Consider the following 25,723-nt stretch of genomic DNA (forward strand, 5'->3'; position numbering starts at 1 on the left):
AGCACTTGAACAAAGAAGAGGTATAAGTATACAAAGGAAATTCCCACCCTGCGAAAGCTTAATCTTAACAGTTACAAAACCCAATGGGAAGAAGAGGTAGAGGGAGAAGAGAAAAGGGGAAATAAAAAGACTCTTTGGCAACCAAGTGGTGTCCGCAATATCAATCCTGGAACTAGAAAGTGATTCAAACTGAAGGAGAGACCCAAGACAGACTTCTTCAAAGACTGGATTGCAAAGTAACTCACTATACTTGGAAGCCTAAACCTGATCTATCAGCAGACTAACTACTTTGCTGGTCCATAAACTCACTAGAATCAGTAATACCTGGGAGATATCTAGAGCTAGTGGAGAATCTTTCCTAGCCTTAGAGTTCAAGCACCAGGCTGCTTCTGGTTTAAGACAGCTTCTGATACCGTGGAAATGTTATTTAAAGACAACTCACTCACGATGGAGTTTTATCCTGATGTCTTCTTTGGCTGAAAACTTTCAGTTCTCATTGTATTTTTCCTACACTAGTTTTGTAGGAACGCTACCAGCCATTTCAGTTCATTCTGATGTGTCTTAGACTTTCCTGGATAGCAACAATAGGTGATCTATGAAACGGGTGAGGTAATTTGGATGGTTTACAAGGTCTCTTAGTGACACTGGCAAGTGAAGTGTATTTTCTTTCATGAGTGGCCACTGGGTGGAGGGCAGAGTAGAATGGTGGTGGCCAGGGACTAGAGGGAGGGAGATATGCCTAAGTAAATCTCCTAATATCATGTTATTTTTTAAATTTCTGGGCACAGTTCATTTCCATGCTTTTTACTTATCCCTTCACAACCACACCTCCAGGAAATGCCTCCATCTTCTCTCCAGAAGCAGCCTCACTCCAACACTGTCACCTCTGGCCCCACACCTTTACAGCCATGTCCTATAAATTCCCCAGTAGCCAGTGTTCCACAGGGTCCCTCAGAGCTGTTGTCACAAGTTCCCCACTCAGAGTGGGGCCCTCTCCCTCCTGGGGGTAAATTTCATCTGTATTCCGGCCCCACTGGGGCTCAAGTGCACTCTCTTCATTTCCACCCAGTCTCCCTCTGACTCTCAGCTCCAGAATCAATCCAGAGCTGGTTGTTAGTTTCAGGTATTATTTCTCCACTTAGAAGCTTATAGTACTCCCTGCTTCCTAATTAGGCTGGAAGTATGGGTTATAGGCACTTTCGTTTGCTCTCCTTGTGGATCCATTTAGTAGCTGAAGACTGGAAAGATTTCGATTTAGGTGGCTGCCAAGAACCTCCTCACCTCTGAAATGAAATACCTGGACAGGGCTCTAACAATGCAGGATTTGGGACCAGTGTTTCTGAGGACACAGGGTTCTCAGTAAAGCAGAGATTTCTAAAAATAAGAATGGTCATCAAAAATACTTTTCAATACTTTATTAAAAATTAACAAACATTATATCCTACCTCTAATGAATCTGAGTTACACGATACCAGGAGCTCTAAAAAGAGTATCAGAGGTCCTTACTAGTGAAAATGTTAGGAATCATGACTCTAGTCAAAGGACAAATGCATGATGGCACAATATATAAGGTGTTCTCTAGAGGAAATGTGTAATTTTTCCCTGACAAAGCAAACAAAATATAGTGTAATAACTATATGCAATATCAACCCAAATTTAATAGACTATAACGGCTACAATCACACTGGCATAGATTTCTAGCAGGTTATCATAAGTATATTAATATTCCTCTGAGCTAAATAAAATATTAAAAGAAAATATAGTTATTAATCCAGCTATAAAATTGATGAGCTAATTAATCTGTTACTTAAACTTATTTCTTGAAAAGTCTTGAAAAGGTATTTTTTTAAAAGCCCTTCCTTATATACCACTTGTTTTCCTTAAAATACAATCTTTAATACTACTTAACTCCCAACAGCTCTTAAGGTAACTACTTTCCTTTTGATTTTATGAAATAAACCAACAATTCAATGACTCAGAAATTTTAGCAATGAGCATGCCATATTTATGAAAAGAATGAGGTAAGAATAAATATTGTAGAACCTACAGTGGTTATTTTTTTAAATAGGTTTTTAAGATGTTAAGATTAATTTATAAAACTGCATCAATTTTCTCAGTGCCAACATGCTTCAGGTTAAAATACTGTTCAATACCAGAAGAAAAAGATTTGTTCCTTTTCCTGTTTGTTTTTGAAGATAATCCATTTAACGTTTTTAAAGGCAACTGGCGTGTTCTTCCCCAAGGCTCAATCACCTATTGTCCTATCACCCCAGGCCTGAGAAGGCTGTATTTAGCAAGAATGAACATGCTCAAGGCAATAACATGGTTACTTAGAAACCCTCAGGCTCCTGAGTCACCAGCTTACCTCAGACTCATCGGTAGATTCTTCAAGAGACCCAGTTTCCTGCAAAGCACAGAGGGGGTAAATGGTCAGAAAAATGACAAAAGAATAAAAAATATTTTCAAGGGAAAAGAGTCCTTGTGTCCCCACCACCAATATCCACCTTCTCTTTTTTTGGAGGTAATCTGCAAATACAGTTTAAAGGACTCCATATGGCCCATTCTCACAGGTCTCGTACTTCTCCACACCTTGCAGGTCTGAGATGGTTATTCTGGGGCCACACAAATCCAGTGCTCCTGCTGACCTCCCTTGAGTGGACAGCAGTTAACACATGACCCCAGGATTTGTCATCCAAGTATATGGAAGGCTTTTCCCTTGTTAAAAATACAAATCGCTTTGGTAAAACAGCCTTACTAATCTCAGAAGGGAAGAGGGAACTGCCATCTCAAATTATCTATAAGCCAATTTTTATACTAAAAAGCTCTTGTGCTATTAATTATTACACTATTAATCTAGTTGCGTCAAAATAATTGTCTTGCTTAAACAGCATTTAGAAAAGAATTCCCCTAGAGTGTATCATCAGACACTGTGCAAACAAGCTGTATAATTTATATCCACTCTTTAAACCATTAACTGGAAGACAAATTCTACCATTTAACACAGTTTCCCTCTTGCTAGACAATGAATCTTGCTGCTCTGTAGAAAACAAAGCAAAAAAGGAAAAATTGACTTGATCCTGCTAATCTCTCACCTGTCCACTGAAAGAGAGAATCTGCTGATGCCACGCATCCTCAAACAGGTCAGCAAAATGAAGATTTACTTAACGTATTTATAGATATCAATAGCAATAAAAAGTTACAACTAATATGCTGACACTGAATGTAAGCGTTTTACAATAATCCATGAGATAACAGAAAAAAATGAGGCAAGGACATTTTAGACATAACAAATATTTTTTCAACAAAGAGAATGACTATTTTAAAGAAAGTAAGATGTATATATTACTCAATGCAAACTGCACAGCAGGACAAAAGTAAATTTGGTGTTTGAAAATATTTTAATTTCATTCATGGAAAATCAGTTAAGAACCTGGCAGGTGGCAGGCTGCCTAGGGATCAGCCTTGTGGACAACACAGTCCCTGCTGTCAAAGACCATCTCTAAAATGGGGACAAACGGTACTTGTAATTAAGAATTTTACTGTAGTTATATCATTAACCACGATGAAGGTGAGACTCTCCTCTACATTCTAATGCAGCCTATTTACTTTCACGTTATTCTAGGTACTAGGAAGTTCTTATTAACTTGGAGCAACAATCTCTCCACAGTAACTTTTTGTTAACACCAATAAGACAAAAAAATCCAATTACTCTACTACTATGTGACAGCTCTCCAGTAAATTAATAACATAGATCATGCCTACCCTTCTAAATCGTTTCTCCTCTATGCTAACCATCCCCAGTTCTAAGTTTTAGTACACTCATTATGCTTATCCTTCTCTTCAGAGCACACTTCATTGAATATTTAAGTAACTCGTCTGACATCTTTACTGAACATCTGTTATATATATTCCCATAATGTTAAATGCTTTACAGGTAGCATCTTGAAATTTTCTAATTACCCCTAAGAACACTGAGGCTTAAAGGCTGAACTTCTAAAAGTCCCTCAATATTAAGTTATTAGCATTAGCAAAACCAGGCTTTGACAGCTGTGCCAATGAACCACACAGGTTCCTATTTCCCAACTCTAGAACTCTGGCAGGACACTTGACTACTCTTTTCAGAAAACTTACATTAAACCGAAGGAATTTTTTTTTCTTATTTGGAATCCATTCAAATACGCACATGGGCAAAGCGCAAATGTCCCATTTACATTCTTGATTAAAACACAAACCTAAGTCCCCACCCAGAGATTTCAATCCAAAAACTCTAAACCAGGTTACACTCTTGCCCCCCACAGAAAGTAGTCAGATCCTGGAAACAGCAGCCTTCGGGGAAAACCAGGCGTTCCTGGGCACTTCCTGTACCAATCAAGATGGTTTACTCCCAGTCTCAGTCAGCCGGTTCCTCAGCACCAGCACAAGCCTCCCAAACACTGCTGTGGCCTCAAAAAGTTACACTTGTGTCCACAACCCTACCAAAACAATGCAGGGGAATTAGCCTCTGTAATTACTTAGCTTCATTCATTCAACAAGCCCCTCTGCTTAGCAAGCTGTACAGACAGGCAAACAAGGCATGATGTGAAAGTCCCCAGTGAGGGAGCTAAGAAATAAAGCTGAAACTTGAAAAACATTACCATTTAGAAAGACAGTGGCTTTCAAACACTTTTTAACGTCACACTTTATCTTTCAAAGAATCTAACTTCAAATCATGAAAATGTAAGTTATAAAACTGTGTTGTTCTCCATGTAAACTAAGCCAGACACAAAATGACAAATGTTGTAGGATTACTCGTATGTAAGTAAAATAGAGGTTAGCAAGACTAGGGAAGGGAGTACTGAAGAGTTACTATTTAAGGGGTACACAGTTTCAGTCTGTGATGACAAAAAGTTGTTGAGATGGAAGCTAGTTATGATTGCATGACAATGTGACTGTACTTAACGTGACTGAATCACACACTTAAAATGGTTAAAGTGGTAAATATTATGGTATGCATATTTTACCACAATAAAAAAAGTATGTGCTGTTCTGACTGAAGCAAAAGTGATGAACTAGAAGGTACCTAATGACACAAATGCATGGCCCAACGAATTCTGGCTAAGCTAAACTCAACAATTGCTTTTACAGACCAATCCCTTAAACTCAATCATCTATCCAAGCCTACAGCTCTTCATAGCTTGACATGTGATCTCACAAATCTATTCAACTCTGTCAGAATACATTGCCAAAACATATCCAATTGGACACTACCTTCCTCAAAGAATCCTTAGGATCCAGGAGATTTCAGATTCCTCAGCAAGGTACTCAAAGTCCACCTTGGCCCCAAATAGACTTTTAACCTCACTTCCCACTCTGCACAAACCCAGGGCCCTCCAGCCACATTGGATGAGTTTTCAGGAAAGTATCACATGCTCAGGCCTCCATGCCAGAGGTGACAGAGCGGTGGCCTGCAGGTTTTTTGCTCAGCCTGGGTAATATCTTTAAGACTCCCACATAAAAATCTGTATTTCTGACTTCATAAAAATCAGACAATATGTCTACTAGGATCCCTCTTTTCACATCACATCAATTGGAACTGAGCAGCTATGTCCCTAAGACAGAATGCACTTTACCTATGAATACCACTCCCAATTTCCCTGTATTAAGACAATTCCACTCATTTCCATTGCCATGTGCCTGCCTTGAACGTTCAATGTTTGAGTTGAGCCTTTCCCTTAAGTCCTTCCCTTGGCTTAGAAGGCCCTTGTCCCAACTCCAAACTCTACCTAGCATTCTTCCAACTCCCAGCGTGTTCTATAGGTTTGGGGAAACCCACAAGGGTACCCCCGGGAGGTAGGTAGTCAGGCTGAGGACCTTCTCTTTTTCTTCAACAAAAGAGTTTGGATTTCATAGTTTATATTTTCACGTTGCCAATTAGTTTTGTTGTTGTTGTTGTTTATTCTATAACCTGGACTTGGTAATATTAATGGCCTTGTCCTAATGGTTACCCTTAAAAATACACTGTAGATAAGTCCAAATGCTTTTGCCTCTTGTCCCCCATTATCCTACCCAAAGCAAAAGTTCAACACCCATTTGCCGGGGATGATGATAAAAAATAAGCAACTGATCTTTCTCCCTCCTCACTATATTCCTTTTCCATTTATGAGCAATACCAGGTTCATTTTCTCCAGGCCTGAATTATTAGCTTATGTCTGCAAGACAGTTACAGAGGGGGCCTGCAGGGAGGCAGCAGCAAACAAGGATAGAGAGAGTCCTTGGTGGTAAACAAAATGTTAACCACCTAGCAAGAGTCCAAGAAGGTGGCTATTAGGGCTCTCAGACGACACTTCCAATAAAGGCTTGCAATCTACTATCACCCCCAATCCTGACATCAGTTCAGGGCCCATGACAGTGGCCTGGAAGAACACTCAGCACAGCTGTCCTTCAAGGCAGTGGGGTGAGGATGGCTGTCAGCCCAGAAGGAGAGAAGCCAGGACCTCCCACGTGGTAAAGTCCTCAGAATTTTGAGGGTATACAAAGTGTTCGTTGGAGGGGCGGGGCGGAATTTGGGAAAGGAATGAGCAGCTGGAGCCTGAGGAAGGCCAGCTCCAAACTCTGCCGACTGAAGAAAAAGAACCAAGATCGGGGCCCAGGAAATCAGGCTGGGCTGGAGATAAGCATTAAACACTCAAGGCTGTGCTGCCAGCCGTGCTCCCTTCCCAGCAACCTGTGTGACAGAGCAGAGTTTAATGAAAGAGAGGGCGTGACAGCTCTCAATACAGGCACAGGAAAGAGGGGATGTTCGGTGTGATATGTCTTTGATATCCTTGAATAACACAGACTCAATTTCAGAAGTTTTTGGGTACCTTGGAACTGGCTAATAGGAAAGATTAAAAAAACGTATCTGGGAAGCTAGCATGAGCAAGGAGACTCAGGTTACCAACGCTGTTCAACCCACTAGCCTTAGCTACTGCACTCATCTTACTCTGCAAGTGAAGAAGACTCTTGACACCTCCCCCAGCTTGGTGACTTAGTGACCCAATCCCAAATCTGACTTTGTATTAGAACCATCTAAATTCAGTCTGGGGAACTGGCTAATACCTGCCAATATACTCCATCTTGACAGATTCTGATTCAGTGGGTATTAATAAAAGTCTAAAATCACAAGCATTTGGTAACAAAAGCATCAGGAGGACCAAATTCCTAAAAGACAAAAAGGCCACTGTGACTAGGCAGCCACAAATGGGGACCTGCATAAAACACAGAAGCCCCTGATTTGATGAGGACTCCCTCTCCAAGATGGCAATGCGAATGCTAGGGAGACTACTACTAATCAGCTAGTGACATCAGCCTTCAGCCAAACAACCCAGACAAATATGAGAGGAAAAAACTAACAAGGCAGTAAACACGTGCAGGTAAGCTAAATTGTAATACACTTTAGTTACATGATAGTAAAGAGTGGGCCTCTAAAAATTTCCTCCTTAACTTCACTAGGACTTGGTTCTTCCTTTCTGTATTAGTAAAGTTGCTTTTAAAAGTCTGTCTTGTTCAAAATAAAAAAAAGAAAAGAAAGAAACATGCATACCTAAGCCAAGCCCACCCTTGGACGATAATCATTGTCTTCTTTATAAGACAATCATTTCAATGTAGCCACTTTAAAATGTTTTTATGCAATACTCACAAGAGCCCTGGAGAGTAAAATCCCCAATTTACAGGCAAAGAAACTAAGGCACTCAATTATTTGTTGACTTGATTTTTATTTTACACATGGGACACAACCACATGAGATGTACATGCTCAACCACATGCCCCTGATAATAAGTAAATGCTCTAAAATAAGGATAAAATTTCCCTAATTTCTAAAACATAGAGGGAGAAGTCAAAAGAGAAACTCTCCTATTTGGTTAAGAAATAGAAGGTCTGATTGATCAAATATTTTAACAGACTAGGTTCCCTGCTGTGGGAAAAAAGAAACAGTACCTGGGGAGCTGGCAGAGCAGGGAGTCTACACAGGGCAAGTAATCTACAATACATTTGAATTACTTAACTTTCAAAAGTTTCAAGTAAGATAAAATAACAACAGAAGGTCTATTTAACCTACTTACAATTTGACATTTTCAATTCAGAAGGCTGTTCTCCCCCTAATAAATTCATTTAAACATGTTATTAAGTTCCTGGTACCTGTGAAGCACTAGCCCTGTAAGAGTTACAGACATGAGAAAGCTCTCGTCCTTATTCTTGAGGACTCAGCAATCTGTAGGAGAGAGAAGACAAATACACAAACAACCAGACTTCAAGCAGAAAGTTATTCATTGGAGAGGTATGAACAAATACCGTTGGGCATCTTGTGATTATCAAGGTCAACTATAAATTATTTTGGTCCTAGATAAAACTGCCGTTTACAAGATTTCCAGGCAGAATGCAGGGTATTAGTTCTTCCTGTGAATTATATAACATATATCTAGGTATTTTTGAGAACTACTGTACCTTTACTATACTCAGCATAAACAAAAATATCCCAATAACCCTTAAAAATGTTTATTTAACTCCAAAAAGTGATTTTTATTTTGAGAGTTTATGAACTGTTTCATGTTTTGTTAACTTGGTATAGATCTCACTATTGGTTCTTCCTAAAAGTAAAGCAATCACCAAATACGATGCTCAGAAATGTTAAGAGAAAGATTTAGTTTTGTCATGGAGGAATGTTTGCATTTACAGTAAAAATAGCTTCCTTTGCCCTAACCTGTCATTACGGTTATTTCTTAAAGCATTCGGAGGAGAAAAATTATGTCACGCTTTTCTAAAAGGTTCAAAGTGTCAGAACAGGACAATTAGCAAATGTACTTAACTCCACTTTTGTGCACTTTAAGCCTTCAAAAAACTGTATATAAAGACCCACTATCTTAGTTGAGATTATAATGGCTTTCTACTGTAAAATGTGAAATGTACAAATGAGTAGAGTGAGAAAATTTTAACCATTTTTTAATCTATAAAGGACTAATAATAGAGGTACAATTATTTATTATCTCTCTTTCAAAAAAATAAATAGAACAAGAATTTGTAAATGTTTGCTCCTCTCTGCTGTTGACTGGTCTTTTTGAAAATAACGCTGACACCACTGAGGGTGGGGGTGGAGTGCGAATCCGCCTCTAATCCTTTACTGGCTGTCAAAACATCAACAGTGAAATTATGACTTGAGGGAAATTTATAATGGTGATAAGGGTTAATTCTACTTCATAAAATTAAAAAAGTTATTTAGGATTAGGTTCTTAAGTATTTTTTAAAAGACAGGGTGTTCTAGTGAAAAATTATGAGCTTTGAAGATAGACGACTAGACATTTATTATAGATACAAGTCTGGTCAACCTGCTGAAGTTGTCAGAATTTCTATTGTTTACCTAAAAATGTCAATCATTTAATACATATTGAGTATTAAGCACAACTCTAGGTATCAGGCACACAGCAATGAACAAATCCTTGCCTTCATGGATCTTACATTCTAATGGGGAAAATATACAGAAATGATTATAGGAACATGCAGAATATACAGAAAAATAGACAAGCACAAAGAAGAATAAACGAAGGAAAGAGGTTTCAAAGAATGGTCAGGGATGGTCTCACTCAAAAAAGACAACACAAGGACATAAAGGGAATGACGGAGAAAGCCCCTATACCCATCTCGGGTCTAAAAAGGATGCAGCATGAGCAAAGGCCCTTGGGTAGAAACATGCCAGTCTTGCTGAAGGAACAATAAGAAAACCAGTAGAGCTGATGAAAATGATAGAAGGGAAGAAGAGTAGTGAAAAATGAGGTCAGAAAAATGAGGTCAGAAAAAGGGGACAGAGCAATTGGGGCAAGGTGCTGAAGGGCAGAGTCTATTATAAGGACCCTGGTTTTATCTCGAGTGCAATGAGAAGCCACTGTAAAGTTTGGAACAGGTGCTTGTCCTGACATATATATGAGAATAAACATTTACCACACAGAATTCTTTTCTGAGGACCAGATGCAAATGTGAAAGTGTTCTTTAAACTGAAAAGTACTGTACGAATTCAAAACATTCTTATCATGAACTTACTACATCAGGCAGCTTTGCAAAAAACTCCTGCACAAAACAACAGTAAATACTAAGAGCAACTCACTCCACTTCTACTACCTTATATCTAAGAATAGGAGGAGTTTGGGGTTTGTTTGGTGATTTTTTTTTTTTTGCTCTTAAATTAAACCACAAAAAAATTATATTTCAATATGAAAGGGGAACAGTATGAAAACCAATCTCACTGATATCATCAAACCCAACGAGTCATGAAATTACATTTCAAAGAAAAATGAGCATATTCCTCAAAACGCCTAGAACAGAAAAGGAGGCTCCAATGGTAAGTCAGAGACTCACTGCAATGACCACCCAAACCAAATTTCAACCTTATTTCTTAATTATTGGCATGTATCACCTGTACAAAGGGCACATTTTCATTACATATGTTGCAAATGGTACAAATTGTAAACGAGGTAAACTTCTGTTATTACTGTACTAACCAGCTCATTATCAAGTCATTTCTTAGATGTAATTAACGTAAATCGATGGTCCTGTAAATTTGAGACGAAAAACAATGCTAAGTTGAAATGACCGTGGAAATGGAAAATTAGGTTATTTCCCCAGGTTCCAGCCTTTGTCTGCTCTTTCTGTCTTCTTTATGTTACTTTGCCATTTCAACTAATTTCTGGCTCCCACTATTGCCTGTATGAAAATAACTATTGTCATCACTAATTTCTCCCCTAAACTCCAGTGCCACCTTGCTAGGGGCAGACCGGACATTGTCACCCGATGTTCTGCCAGCAACAAATAATTCCTCTCCTAACTTTATCCCAACTTTAATTTTGTGTACTAATTCATTCAAACTTAAACCACCTTACAAAGATGGCACTATATTATCTCTATCTTCTATGTAAAAGTTAAATAACCAGCCTAAAGTCACATATTAAAAAAGAGACCCAGCGCTGGAACCTTGTCATTTCTGCCCCAGAACACATGTACTTAACCACGGCCGCACGCCATACTGACTTAGCTTTGTAGCTAAGTGCAATGGATAAGAAACAAAATTCATCATCTACTCTCTCCCTTTACTCCTGCAAATCGCTCTCACTCCCCTACTTCGAGTAAAAAGCAATTTAAATTCAGTCACCTGGACTCAAAACTCCAGTCATCCCTTACTCTTCCCACAGGCAGTCAGCCGCTGGGGTAGCCCAGGTCGCCTTCAAGCCAAAATTTCACTGAGCACAGGCCACAGTGGCAGAGCTGAAGAAAAGCCCGCCTCACAAACGCTGGGGGTGTGTCCGTGTGCTTTCCCCTGACGAAGGCCCTCCAAGAACTCGCATCCCACCCGCGCCTCTGCTCACGAAATGACCTTTCGCAGCCCAGCCTGCCGTGGGCCTGCCGTGGGCCTGCCGGGCCCTCCAGAAGCTCTGCACCTCCACATCTTGCTTTCTAAGCCTCAGACCTCCTCACCCTCATTTCCCCGTCCCTTCCCCAGTAGTTGCAGCCTTTACCTGTTCCTCGGCTTCCGCCATGGCGCAGCCGGTGATTCACGTGACACACCCGGAAATAAGAGAAGGCGAGGCCCTGAGTCCCAGGGCCTGCTGGGAAATGTAGTTTTAGCGGCATAGGAGCAGAGACGTTCTTTCTATCTGGTTAGGCTGTTTGGGCTTGGTTTCTGCTTCCAGCTCTTTGAACTCAATTCTCCAAGTTATGCTTTGGAGAATCTGAACATAACCATTGTTAATGCTTTATTTTATTGTTGGTCTTAATTTTCCTTGATTATTGTAGTGTTTAATGTTTACTATGTATCAGGTCCTGGGTTTATAGTTTTACGTAAATTATCTCATTTAATCCTACCAGTAATCCCTCCTAGTATCCCCATTTATAGGGAACACCGAGTGTGGGAGGCCACACAGCTAATAAGAGACAGAAATAGGATTTAAATTTGGCCTCATCTGATGCTAAATACTTGATTACCAAATGCTGCTTAGTCTAAAAGTGTTCTTGCCTTTTTAAAAAGGCATATTAAAGGAACATAAAGCATTATTTGCAGGGACAGCTGAAGAACAATTTATACTCCAAAAATATTTATTTAGCTTCTACTTTTGTTATTTTAAATTGACATCCTCTTCTGGCATCTGGACATTGACATTAAAAAATTCTCTGTTTTTTAATTAAATTATTCATTAATCTTTTACTGAGTATATTCTATAAGTAAATATTTGAAATAGAATAAAATTTTGTTCTTGGTAGAAATCTGTAAAACACCTGTATTACTTACATCCTTTAAAATGAATGACCTCCTCTTCATGTTTCCAGGCATTTTAAACTTTCCTACCTAATCCTGAGGAATTTGCAGTATCTTACCCAAAGACAAGGATTTTCTTCTCTCCATTCAAGATCTTCACTAGCTGGTAATTAGCAGAGGGCATCACATATGGCAGCAAGTGGTGTTTTCCCAGTGTCCTTTTGGACTCCCTATTCTTATTGCCTCTGACCTAATAGGAAGTCATAGACTTAATATTCTTTGCCTCCCAGATCTTTAGCTATACCCTTTTCAACCCATGATTCCCATGGCCAAGGTGACTTCATCTGAGACACTTGTCTTCTCCCCAGGACCTAAACAGTCTTAGTTCCATCGTCTCCCTCCAAGCCTTGCTGGGATACCTTTCCCAGTCTGCTGATCATTCAGTCACAAGAGAATAAAGAAAGACCAACCCCAAGACATTTAGATATCCATAGCCAAGCAGCCAGTGCAGTAAGATCTTCTCTTGAAAAGCATCCCAGCAGCAAATGTTGCTTGTAATGGGCTTCAAGTACCACAAGCACTCTTTCTTACATAGACCAAAGAGACTATGGAAACCCTCCTCCACAGGAAAAAAAAATAAGCCTAGCCCCTCTACTTTTTTGATTTTCCTCACAAACTGTAACCTTCCCTTATGAGACAGACCTACCCATAAACCTCTAGTGGGCCTGACTGAAGATGTAGCCAAAGTTTACTGCAGATCCTCCCCTAATCGCAAAATTTCAGAGCCTCTGAATCCCCAAATCTGTTCCCCATTAAGTGTTCTGTCTTGCTTATAATAAATATGATGAACATTGGATCTATTACTATGTCCTCTTGGACAAACTAGAAAGGTAAAGCGACACAGGTATAAAAAGATGAATTAGAGGAAGAAACCCACTAGAGGCAAGCCGGTTCATGCTGGGCCCATGAGCAAGATGAAATTCACATGTGACCTCCAAGCCCCATGTTTTCTCAAGTGAAATGAAAGTTTGGGGCTCCCTTATCTAGGAGTTCTTCTATCCTCCTACTACACAAAATGTGATCCACAGAGCAGCAGCATCAGTATCACTTAGGAGCTTGTTAGAAATGTAGAGTTTAGGCCACTCTCGAGACATACTGAACTGGGATCTGAATTTTAATAATATCTTCAGTTTATATTTACACTGAAGTATGACAAATGTTTGACCTAACAGTTTTTCATTCTCTGGAAAATCACCTGTTTCTTTCTTGTACATCAATTCACCTTTCTCACCTTCAACTTATGGCGGTGGAGGTAAGAGTCAACTTCTCATTTACAGTCTGTAGGAGCTAATACAGTGAAGAGACTTCAAGCTAAACCTAAAACACTGTGTTTGCAGAGTGGTTTACTAGTTTTAAGAATCTGCCTCATAAGTTTGTTGTACAGGTCTGAAACAATTTAATAACTCAATAAATTGTAGTCATTTTATTCATGATAACCTATTTTATTTTTTAAACAATACAAACACCTTCAACATTTTCCATTTAAGACAGTATTTCAAAATTTAGTTAACTTGAAAAATCAGCAAAGTGGAAAAGTTAGGTAAAGACAGTAGTCCCTATATTCTTTTCCCAATCTTTGGCTTCCATTCCTTCTTCAATTGCTACCTTTTTCAGTCTAATGGTCTTTCTTGATTGCCAGTGACAAGCAAACTTATACCACATTAAATTACTAACTCCAAGCAATGTTCTTAACCTTTCTCTAATTTTCTCTCCCAAATAGCTAAAATAGTATTTGTTCTTATTAGTAATTTTGGAAAGCCTCAGCTTATTTTGCAGTTTAGGTTTTCAAGATGTGTACCCAATGAAACCTGTTACCCCAAATATTCTAGATGTCACTTAAAAATATAGCTTATTGGGAGGTTTCCTAAACAAACATATTATATTTTTTAAACATTTTTGTAATACAAAAGTAATGCATATTCATGATAAAGAATTGGAAAAAGTACACATAAAAAATAAAATTCAAAAGCCAGTTATGATTTTTTTCATCCAGGCCATCATTGTTGGATATATTTCTTTTCTTTCCCAGTCTCAGTATTCTCTCTCTCTCTCTCTCCTTAATTTAAAGCCCTGGCTGGTGTGGCTCAGTGGATTAATCACCCGCTTGCAAACCAAAGGTTGCCTGTTCCATTCCCAATCAGGACACATGCCTGAGTTGCAGGCCAGGTCCCCAGTAGGCAGCATGTGAGAGGCAACCACACATTTATGTTTCTCTCCTTCTCTTCCTCCCTTCCCCTCTGTCTAAAAATAAATAAAATCTTAAAAAAAAATTTTTTTTTAAAGACTGGCTCTGAGATGCTTCAGACAAGAAAATGTTTTAAAAATAAAGAAATAAAGCAGTGATTTCAACCTTTTCCATCATGGTACACATAAATTATTGAAATTCCTTGGCACCCTAAAAAACATATTTTTTGCCAATCTGACAAAAAAATAGATATAATTTTGATTCATTCATGCGAGACAGCTACTGTTGTATTGGCCATTGTCATTTTTTTATTTGACAATCAAAGAGAAAAGAGTTCAGTGCCCCAACTAAATAATCAGGTATTGCATGTTTTAAAAATTCTTGTGGCACACCATTTGAAAATCACTGATTTAAAGTGTTTTTAAAGAAAAGTCATATCTTCAAGTATTGTCATCTACTTTCTTCACTTATTCACAATTCAAGATTATTTTCCAATAACATTGGAACAGGTTGTTCAAAATATGATTTCATGGTGCAAATTAAAATAGCGTTCTATGAAAATACCATAATTTATATAATTCATTATTTTAAATTTATACTTTGAGTATATTTAATTAATATCCCTGCACATAATTTTGGCAGATGCTTTGGCAGGTATAATTGGAGAAATCAATGACCAACTAAATGAGAAAATCCAAGACTATTTATTCAGAATCTGCTCTGTCTAGCAAGGAAGTCAGCCACTATCACTTGCATTTTGGCGAGAGGCACTAAGGTGGACAGGAGTGAGAAAGTGTTATAGTGGAAGAAAGGATGGCTTCAGGTGTGATGTTTCAGAAGCTGTTGGCATAGGGAAGATGCCGGTGAGCTAACTAGGAGGAGCATCCTGTGTGATTGGTTAGGGATGCATATTTAGCTTTCTCAGGTTGATTCTAAGTTGGAAGTGGGGATAAAAATTAGGGAGCTCTTCGTTATATAAATCAAGACCTAGCCATTTTAGGGGACTGTTACAGTTTGTTTTGTTTGTTTGTTTTTTAGCTCTTGGAGTTATACTAGAGATAGCAGTATGGCTTCCTGCAAGTCTGCTTTATAGCAGGCTGTCTTCCTGGGCTGCTTATTATAGTTAAGGTGTTGGTTTCTTGAGCAAGTTGTGGCAGATTGTTCATCAGAGTTTGGTTTTTACATGTAGTCTGGCTGTTATCTGTTTATATCTTCCATCCTTCACAATTTATATTCCCAAAATTTGTATGGCCTATATCCTTCTAGGTATTATCATTTTCTTTAAAATTTTATCAATTTATTTGGTGGGAAAATAGTACTTTACTTTTTTATATGTATTTATTTGAATTTAGTTAAGTTGTTATTTTTCATAAATTTGCTCACCATATTCAGTTCTTTCCTGTATTTTATACTCTTGCTTTTTACTCATTTTCTGTTGGGAAATGGATCCTTTCCTTATTGACTTAAAAAAAGAATCTCCAGCAGACAGCTAGTTATTTAATTTTGAAGCCAAGAGAAGTCTGGTACTGCAGATAAATATTCTGAGATCTTCAGCATGCAATTGATAATTGAGGCACAGAGGGACTAACCAGTAATAGTAAAATGAAACCTAAAATATAACCTTTGGGAATACATAAATTTGAAGGCACATTGAAAAGGATGCAGTTTAGACCAATTCCAAGAAAATGTGTAAGAGAAAAGTCCTAAATGCCATATTTTCCCCATCAACTAAAGTTTTCCTGTAAATTGGGAAATGCTATAACTGTTTAATTCTAGCAGAGAAATTTCTTTTTTATTTTATTTTATTTTTTTATTGTTCAAATACATTTGTCTCCACCTTTCCGCCACCACTTTCCCATGCCCCCCACTCCCACCTCCCTCCCTCAATCCTTTCCCACTTTGGCTTTGTCCATGGGTCCTCCACACGTTCCTCGACTTGACCCTTCCCGTCTCTTTCCTCGTTCCTCTCCACCCTCCTTCCCTCTTGATTCTGTTGGTTTCTTTTTTCTTTCACTGTTGCTGGTTATATTTTCCTTGCTTGTTTGTTTTGTTGGTTAGATTCCACTTATAGGTGAGATCATATGGTATTTTTTCTTTTGCCCCCTGGCTTATTTCATTTAGCATAATGCTTTCTAGTTCCATCCATGCTGTTGCGAAGCGTAGTAGCTCTTTCTTTCTTTCTTTCTTTCTGCTGCATAGTATTCCATTGTGTAAATGTACCATAGTTTTTTGATCCATTCATTTACTGATGGGTACTTAGGTTGCTTCCAACACTTTGCTACTGTGAATTGTGCTGCTATGAACATTGGGGTGCATAGGCTCTTTTGAACTGGCGTTTGGGATTCTTAGGGTATAATCTCAGTAGTGGAATCCCTGGGTCAAAAGGCAGTTCCATTTTTAGCTTTTTGAGGAAATTCCACACTGTTTTCCACAGTGGCTACACCAGTCTTCATTCTCACCAACAGTGTACTAGGGTTCCCTTTTCTTCAATGTCTCACCAGCACTTGTTTGTTGTTTATGATGGCCATTCTGACCGGTGTGAAGTGGTATCTTATTGTGGTTCTAATTTGCATTTCTCTGATGGCTAGTGATCTGAGCATCTTTTCATATGTCTCTGGGCCCTGTGTATGTCCTCCTTGGAGAAGTGTCTGTTCAGGTCCTTTGTGGATTTCTCTGCTAAGGATTACATCTAGCTTCTCAGAAAGCATGCAGGCAAGAAAAGAGTGGAGTGATATAATTAGAGAGAAAAAACCCACCAAGTTAGCCCTGTGAAATGATTTTTTAACATTGAAAAAGATATAGAATTTCTCAGCAAACAAAAATTGAAAGTATTTATTGTTGATACACCTGCTTTGCAGTAAATGTAAAAAAAAGTTTTTAGAAGGAAGAAAAGTAATATAGGTCAGAAACTCAGAGCCAGAAAAAAAAAAGAGCATCAAAGAAAGAATAAGTGAAGGTAAAAAAAAAAAACAAAAAACTTTTTTTTATTCTTTGCTCATCTAAGAGATAAAAATTTGTTTAAAATATTAATATATTCAACTATATCTTTAGTACAATATATGCTTATGTATGTTTTTATAAGTTAAATAAATGATAGCAATAATACAAAGGTAAAGACAAAGGAATTAAGATTAGTTATTATAAGATATCATAATTCTTGTGATGTAGTATCAGTGTTCTTTAAAAGTGGATTTGTATTAGTTGTAAATGTACATTGCAAATTCTAAGGCAACCACTAACACTTTTTTAAAAAAAGTATAACATATGCTAAGAAAGGAGAGAAAATGGAATCATATAAAATGCTCAATTAAAACTACAAAAGGCAGAAAAAAGACAAAAATAGAAACAATGAACATGGGCAACAAATAGAAAGTAGTAATTAATAAGGTAAATATAAGTCTAATATATCAATAATTACTTTGAATATCAATGGCTTAAATGCATAAATTAAAAGACGAAGATTGTCAGAATAGATGAAAGAATACAACCCAGCTATATATTGAATATAAGAAACCTATGTTAAACATGAAGATATTTATGTATTCTCTCTCTTTTCACATATATATAAAGTCAATGTGTGAAGAAAATTATAAAATGCTAACACTAATCAAAAGAAAGCATGAGTAGCCCTGGCCAGGTGCTCAGTTAGTTGGAGTATCATCACATACACCAAAACGTTGCAGGTTTGATTCCTGGTCAGGACACATATCTATGTTGTGGGTTCAATCCCTGGTCAGGGCACATATGGGGGACAACCAATCGATGTTTCTCACTCACATCATTGTTGCTCTTGCTTGCTCCCTCTCTCTCCCTTCTTCTCTCTCTAAAATCAATTTTTTAAAGGGTACCCCTCTCTCCCCCTTCTTCGCTCTCTAAAATCAATTTTTTTGGATGAGGATTAAAAAAATACATAAAATCTAAAAGCAAGAATAAGTATATCAATTGCAGATAGAGCGTACATCAAAGTAAGAGAAGTTAGGGATAAAGTAGGACATTACATAATGATAAATAAGTTCAATTCTCCAAGAAGACATAACAATTCTTAATATTTATGTGCCTAATAACAAAGTATCAAAATATATGAAGCAAAAATTGACAGAACTTCAAGGAGAAATAGATGAATGGGCTATCATAGTTGAGACTTGTATACCTCTCTATCAAAACCGGACAGATCAGACCACCAGAAGATCAGTAAGGACATAGTTAAAGTCAATAATGCCATCAGTCACTTGAATATAATGAATATCTCTAGACTATTTCATTCAACAACAGCAGAATATGCATTTTTCTCAGGCTCGCACGGAACATTCATCAGGATAGTCCACATTCTTGGCCATAAAAAAAAACTCCTTAACAAGTTTACAAAAGTAGAAATCAAACAAGTCTCCTCACAGGGGAATTAAACGAGAAATCAGTTAGTAAAAATAACTCAAAAATCCCAAGATACATGGAGATTAAATGAACACTTCTAAAAAATACATAGGTCAAAGAAGAAATCTCAACAAAATATAAAAGTATTTTGAACTAAGTGAAAATGTAACTCAACTTTTCAAAAGTTGTAGGATGCAATGAAATCAGTGCATAGAGGGAAATTTATAGCATTTAACGCATATATTAGAAAAGGATAAAGATCTAAATTTAATCATCTATGTTCAATTTAAGAAACTAGAAAAAGATGATCAAATTAATCCCAAAGAAACCAGAATGAAATAATGAGAATTCAAGCAGATCAATGAAATTTAAAATAGGAAATAAATGGAAAAATACCAACAAAATCAAAAGCTGATTCTCTGAAAAGATCAATAAAATTGATGTTGACCACTTTGTGTGGTATCAGGAACTGTAGCCTGTGAGAGCCAGGCCCTGACTATACACCTAGACTGGAAAACCAGGAATGCTGGGAGGCGCATAACCCAGCACTAGCACCAAGGGTCCCAGTGAGAAATCTGGCTTAAAGCATGCATTATATTTACTGAAGCTTGCTCTGCTTAGTACTGCCTCATAAGAAAAAACCAGATGCCTGATTTCAAAGCAGTGGAAAAGATTCCTGAGCCCCTGATCCTTGGCTTAATGACCACCTGGTATCAATATGTCTAACAGACCCTAACCCAAGGCTGATCTATGTGTTCGTTTTATTGTTATCTATAGCCCTTTGACATAGATTGATAAACTTTGCATGCTTGTATGCTGTATACACCTACACATATCGTTCTCAATGAAAGCCATTTCAGAGAAGGGCTTGGGACATTCTCCACTAGAGAGGATCGCCACCTCCTTTTTCAGACAGACAAATCATGTCTGGTACAATTTATTTCTTCATCTGCAACGACTGGGAGGGCTCTGTGGGATGGGGCCTCCCTCAAATTGATAAACCCCTAGCCCAGCTAAGAAAATGGAAGACATAAATTACTAATTTCAGGAAGAAGGAATATCACTACAAATCCCATGGACATTAATAGGATAATAAAGGAATGCTATAACCAACCTATGCCCAAAATTTCATGAGTTAAATGAAATGAACCAATTCCTTGAAAGACACAACCTACTAATACTTACACAAAAAGAAATAGACAATACAGATAGGCCTAAATCAATTAAATACATGTAATCAATTAATAATTAATAACATTCCAAAAAAGAAAGCACCAAGCCCAAATGAGTTCACTGGTGAGTTCTACCAAACATTTACGAATGAAATATACAATCTCTTTCGGAGGATGGAAGCAAAGAGAATAGTTACTAACTCATTCTGTAAGGCCAGCATTACCCTAATATCAAAACTAGACAAAGACACTACAAGAAAAGAAAACTGCAGACCAATATCTCTCATGAACATAGATTCAAATATTCTAAACAAATTATTATCAAATCAAATCCAAAAAAATATAAAAATCATACACCATGACCAGGTGGGATTTATCCCTAGTATGCAAGGCTGGGTTAACATCTGAAAATCAGTTAATGTAATACATCATATTAACAAACTAAAGAAAAATTATAACAATGATACAGCAATACCATTCATGATAAAAATTCTCAGTAAACTAAGAATAGAGGGAAATGTCCTCAACTTGATAAAGACTATCTACAAAAGAACTAGAGCTAACATCATACTCAGTGGTGAGACACTCAAAGCTTTCCCACTAAGCTCAAGTACAAGGCAAGAATGTTCATCCTCACCAGTCCTTTCAACATTGTACTAAGAATGCTTGCTGATGAGATAAGGTAAGAAAGAAAAATAAAAGATACACAGATTGGGAAGAAAAGCATGAAAGTGTCTTTGTTTTGAGATGATGTGATTGTTTAGAAAACCTGAGATAATTAATAAAAACCTCCTAGAAATAACAAGTGATTATGGCATGGTTGCCGAATACCAGGTTAATATACAAAAGTCAATTGCTCTCCTGTGTACCATCAATGAATACAAAGAATTTGAAATTAAAAATACAATACCATTTACATTAGCACCCCGAAAATGAAATACTTAGCTGTAACTCTAACAAAATATGTACAAGATCTATATGAGGAAAACTACACAACTGTTATGACAAAACTAAATAACAACTAAATAAGTGGGAAACTATACCATGTTCTTGAATAGGAAGACTCTATATTGTCAGAGGTCAGTTCTTCCCAACTTGGTCTACAAACTCCATGCAATTCCAATAAAAATCCCAGCAATCTATTATATGGGTATTGATGAACTGATTCTAAAGTTTATAGAAAGAAGAAAAAGACCCAGAATAGCTAACACAATATTGAAGGAGAAGAACAAAGCTGTAGGATTGATGCTGTTCAACTCCAAATATTACCATAAAGCCACAGTAATCAAGACAGTGTGGTATTGGTGAAAGATTAGCTAATAGATCAGTGGAACAGAATTACAACGCAGTCCGCAGAAGTAGTGGATCCCTGGCGGAAGGGGTCACAGAGCCTCGGAGAGAGACTGGAGATAGGATTAACTGGACAGTCCCAGAAATGACTCCTTCCCCTTTCCTTAGTCACCATTTTGTGTGGGCAGGCCACGCCCCCAAAGAGCCAAAAGTGGGAAAGCACACAATAGAAGACCCTAAACTGACCAGGGCTGGGTCACGCTCGCCGGCGGCTGGCAAATGCGCGCCCGCAGGCCGGGAAGGGCGCCAGCTTGGGCCTGCCCGCGCAAGGGAGCCAGAGTGCAAGTGCAGAACGGTCCGCAGAAATAGTGGATCCCTGGCCGAAGGGGCCACAGAGCTGCCCAGAGACGCTAGCGGAGAGACTGGAGACAGAGGCAATGGGGAGTCTGTGGACTCTTCCCCAGTCCACGATCTACATCTTGCTCAGGTGGACTACTCCCCTGAGTGACAGCAGCCTATAAGGGCACAATAGTCCCACCAACAGGAGGCACTGCTCCACCCTGTGGTGCCTAACCCTGACAGATGAGAACAGAGTGACTAGATTGGCAATCACAGGAGACAGACGCAGACAGTAGATTCCTGGAAGTCTCAAACAAACGGCCCAAGGTCAGATAGGGTGAACAACTGACACCATCGGAGGCAGACCCAGAAAGAAAAGAAAAGGAAAAAATAAATAAATAAAAAGACCCACCTAATACCATAGAAGTTTAATCCACAATGCCAGGAAATCCAGATGGCTCAATAGAAGCAGAAGCAAAATAAATAAATAAATACATACATAAACTCTCATAAAAATGGGAAGAAAAAGAAGGACCCCCCTAAATGAGGGGAAAGGAGGAATCCCCACAGAGAGCTAAATGAAATAGAGGCAAGTGAACTATCAGATATTGAATTCAAAACAATGGCTCTAAGGAAGCTAAATGAGCTCAACCAGCTCAAAGATAACTATCAGAAATTGCAGAGAAAATATTAGGAACTTACAGCAAACTATATCAACCTGGAAAAGGACATAGAAACTATCAAGAAGATTCAAGAGGATATGAAAATACCATTTCTGAAATGAGGAACACAGTAGAAGGAATCAAAAACAGACTAGATGAAGCCGAGGATCGAATCAGTGAGATGGAGGATAAGGTAGAAAAAAGTTCCCAGAAAGAACAAGAAATGGAAAAAAGACTCAAAAAGAATGAAGAGGCATTTATGGAAATGCAGGACAACCTGAAACATAATAATGCCTACATAATAAGGATGTCAGAAGGAGAAGAAGAGGAGCAAGGGGTGGAGAACCTTTTTGAAAAAGTAATGATGGAAAACTTCCCTGATTTAAGGAGAGAAAAGGTCTCTTGGGTCCACGAAGACAGAGGGCCCCATTCAAGAGGAACCCAGTGAGGCTCACTCTAAGACACATCATCATTAAAATAGCAAATATCAAAGACAAAGAGAGAATCCTAAAGACAGCAAGGGGGAAGGAGAAAAAGGGAGTCCCAATACGGCTAGGAGCTGACTTCTCAACAGAAACACTACAAACCAGAAGGGAATGGCAACAAATATTCCAAGTAATGAAAAACAGGGGCCTACAACCAAGGCTGCTCTACCCAGCAAGGCTCTCAATTAAAATAGAAGGGGAAATAAGCAGTTTCCCAGACAAAAGAAGGCTAAAAGAATACGTCTCCACCAAACCAGCACTACAAGATATGCTAAAGGGACTGGTTTAGGAAGATGAAATAAGAGTGAGAAAGAGAAAAACACAGGTACAAAGAGAAAAAATGAATAGGTTTCTATCAATAATAACTCTCAATGTAAATGGACTAAATGCCCCCATCAAAAGACACAGGATAGCTGAATGGATAAGAAAACATGACCCACACATATGCTGCCTACAAGAGATTCACCTCAGAGCAAAAGACTTACACAGATTGAAAGTAAAGGGATGGAAAAAAATATTCCAAGCAAATGGGCAAGAAAAGAAAACAGGGGTAGCAATACTTATATCAGACAAAATAGATTTCAAAACAAAGGCCATAAAAAGAGACCCAGAGGGACACTTTATAATACTTAAAGGAAGAATCTATCCAGAAGACATAAACGTTGTAAACTTATATGCACCCAACATAGAGGCACCCAAATATATAAGGAAAATCTTGGACAACTTCAAAAAAGATATAGACAGCAACACACAGATAGTAGGGGATTTTAACACCGCCCTGTCAAAAATGGACAGATCTTCCAAACAAAATATCAACAAGTATATTGTACAGCTGAATGACACACTGAATCAAATGGACTTGACTGACATATATAGAACCTTACATCTCAAAGAAGGAAAATACACATTCTTTTCAAATGTGCATGGAACTTTTTCAAAGACAGACCACATGACAGGACACAAAGCAAGCCTCAGCAAATTCAGGAAAATTGAAATAATACCAAACTTTTTCTCAGACCACAAGGCCTTGAAACTCGAAATCAAACTCAAAGAGAAACTTCAAAAACTTGGAAACTCATGGAGACTGAACAGTACACTTTTAAACAATGAATGGGTCAATAATGAGATAAGAGAAGAAATAAAAAAATTTCTGGAAACAAATGAAAATGAACAGACAACTGTCCAAAACCTATGGGACACAGCAAAGGCGGTCCTGAGAGGGAAGTTCATAGCAATACAGGCTTACCTTAAAAAGATAGAAACATTTCAAATAGAAGACCTAACACTACAACTTGAAGAACTGGAGAAACAACAACAAATAAATCCCAGAGCAAGTAGAAGGAAGGAAATAGTCAAGATTAGAGCAGAACTGAATGACATAGAGACAAAAAGAACAATTCAGAGGATCAACCAATCCAGAAGCTGGTTCTTTGAAAAGATTCATAAAGTGGACAAACCTTTGAGCAGACTCATCAAGAAAAAAAGGGAGAGGACCCAAATGAATAATATCAGAAATGAAAGAGGAGAAATAACAACTGATACCACAGAAATACAAATGATCATCAGAAACTATTACGAACAATTATATGCCAAGAAATTTGAAAATCTGGATGAAATGGACAAATTTTTAGAAAAGTATAATCTTCCAACACTGAAGGAGGAAGAAACAGAAAGCTTGAACAGACCGATAACAGCTGGGGAAATTGAAGCAGTCATCAAGAAACTCCCGGCACACAAAAGTCCAGGGCCAGACGGTTTCCCAGGAGAATTTTACAAAACATTTAAGGAAGAGCTAACCCCTGTCCTTCTCAGACTATTCCAAAAAATCCAAGAGGAGGGAAGACTCCCAGACTCCTTCTATGAGGCCAGCATCACCCTGATCCCAAAACCAGATAAAGACCCTACAAAGAAAGAAAACTACAGGCCAATTTCGCTGATGAACATAGATGCTAAAATCCTCAACAAAATATTGGCAAACCGCATCCAGCAATACATTCAAAAGATTATCCATCACGATCAAGTGGGATTCATCCCAGGGATGCAGGGATGGTTCAATATACGCAAATCAGTAAACGTGATACACCACATAAATCAAAGAAAAGACAAAAACCACATGATCATCTCGATAGATGCAGAAAAAGCATTTGACAAGGTACAGCACCCATTTATGATCAAAACACTCAGCAAAATGGGAATCAATGGGGCATTCCTCAACATAATAAAGGCCATATATGAAAAACCTACAGCCAATATCATACTCAACGGGCAAAAACTGAAAGCTTTCCCACTAAGATCGGGAACACGACAAGGATGTCCGCTCTCACCGCTTCTTTTCAACATCGTATTGGAAGTCCTAGCCACAGCGGTCAGACAAGAGAAAGAGATAAAAGGCATCCAAATAGGAAAGGAGGAAGTAAAACTATCATTGTTTGCAGATGACATGATAGTGTACATAGAGAACCCTGTAGACTCTACCAAAAAACTCCTCAACCTAATAAGTGAATTTGGCAAAACAGCAGGATACAAAGTCAACATTCAGAAATCAAAGGCGTTTTTGTACACCAGCAATGCAATAGAAGAAGAAGAAATCAGGAAAAATATACCATTCGATATAGCACGAAAAAAGATAAAGTACCTAGGGATAAATTTAACCAAAGACACAAAAGACCTGTATGCAGAAAACTATACAACATTGAAAAAAGAAATTAAGGAAGACACAAATAAATGGAAGCATATACCGTGCACATGGATTGGAAGAATTAATATCCTTAAAATGTCCATACTACCTAAAGCAATTTATAGATTCAACGCAATCCCTATTAAGATACCAATGATGTATTCCACAGAAATAGAACAGACATTTCAGAAATTTATATGGAACCATAAACGACCCCGAATAGCTG

General features: G+C 38.0%; 1 protein-coding gene across 2 annotated transcripts in view; it reads right to left on the minus strand.

Annotated features, from left to right (window-relative positions):
* Positions 1-11,576, minus strand: part of VPS41 (VPS41 subunit of HOPS complex) — a 208,942-nt gene extending 197,366 nt beyond the window's left edge. Inside the window, exons 1-2 of one of the 2 annotated variants that reach the window (XM_054564168.1) lie at positions 11,520-11,576; positions 2,366-2,404 (exon numbers count right to left, since the gene is read on the minus strand). In XM_054564168.1, coding sequence (XP_054420143.1) covers positions 2,366-2,404; positions 11,520-11,540 — 60 coding nt within the window. In that variant the 5' untranslated portion in view covers positions 11,541-11,576. Of the gene's footprint in view, positions 1-2,365; positions 2,405-11,155; positions 11,423-11,519 lie in introns of those variants that run through there. The other variant, XM_054564169.1, reaches the window with a different exon arrangement.
* Positions 11,577-25,723: the final 14,147 nt, after the last annotated feature.

This window comes from Pteronotus mesoamericanus, unplaced genomic scaffold (genome assembly GCF_021234165.1).
Source record: "Pteronotus mesoamericanus isolate MK-2021 breed Mesoamerican mustached bat unplaced genomic scaffold, CSHL_Meso_final scaffold_85, whole genome shotgun sequence".
NCBI classification, from domain to species: domain Eukaryota; kingdom Metazoa; phylum Chordata; class Mammalia; order Chiroptera; family Mormoopidae; genus Pteronotus; species Pteronotus mesoamericanus.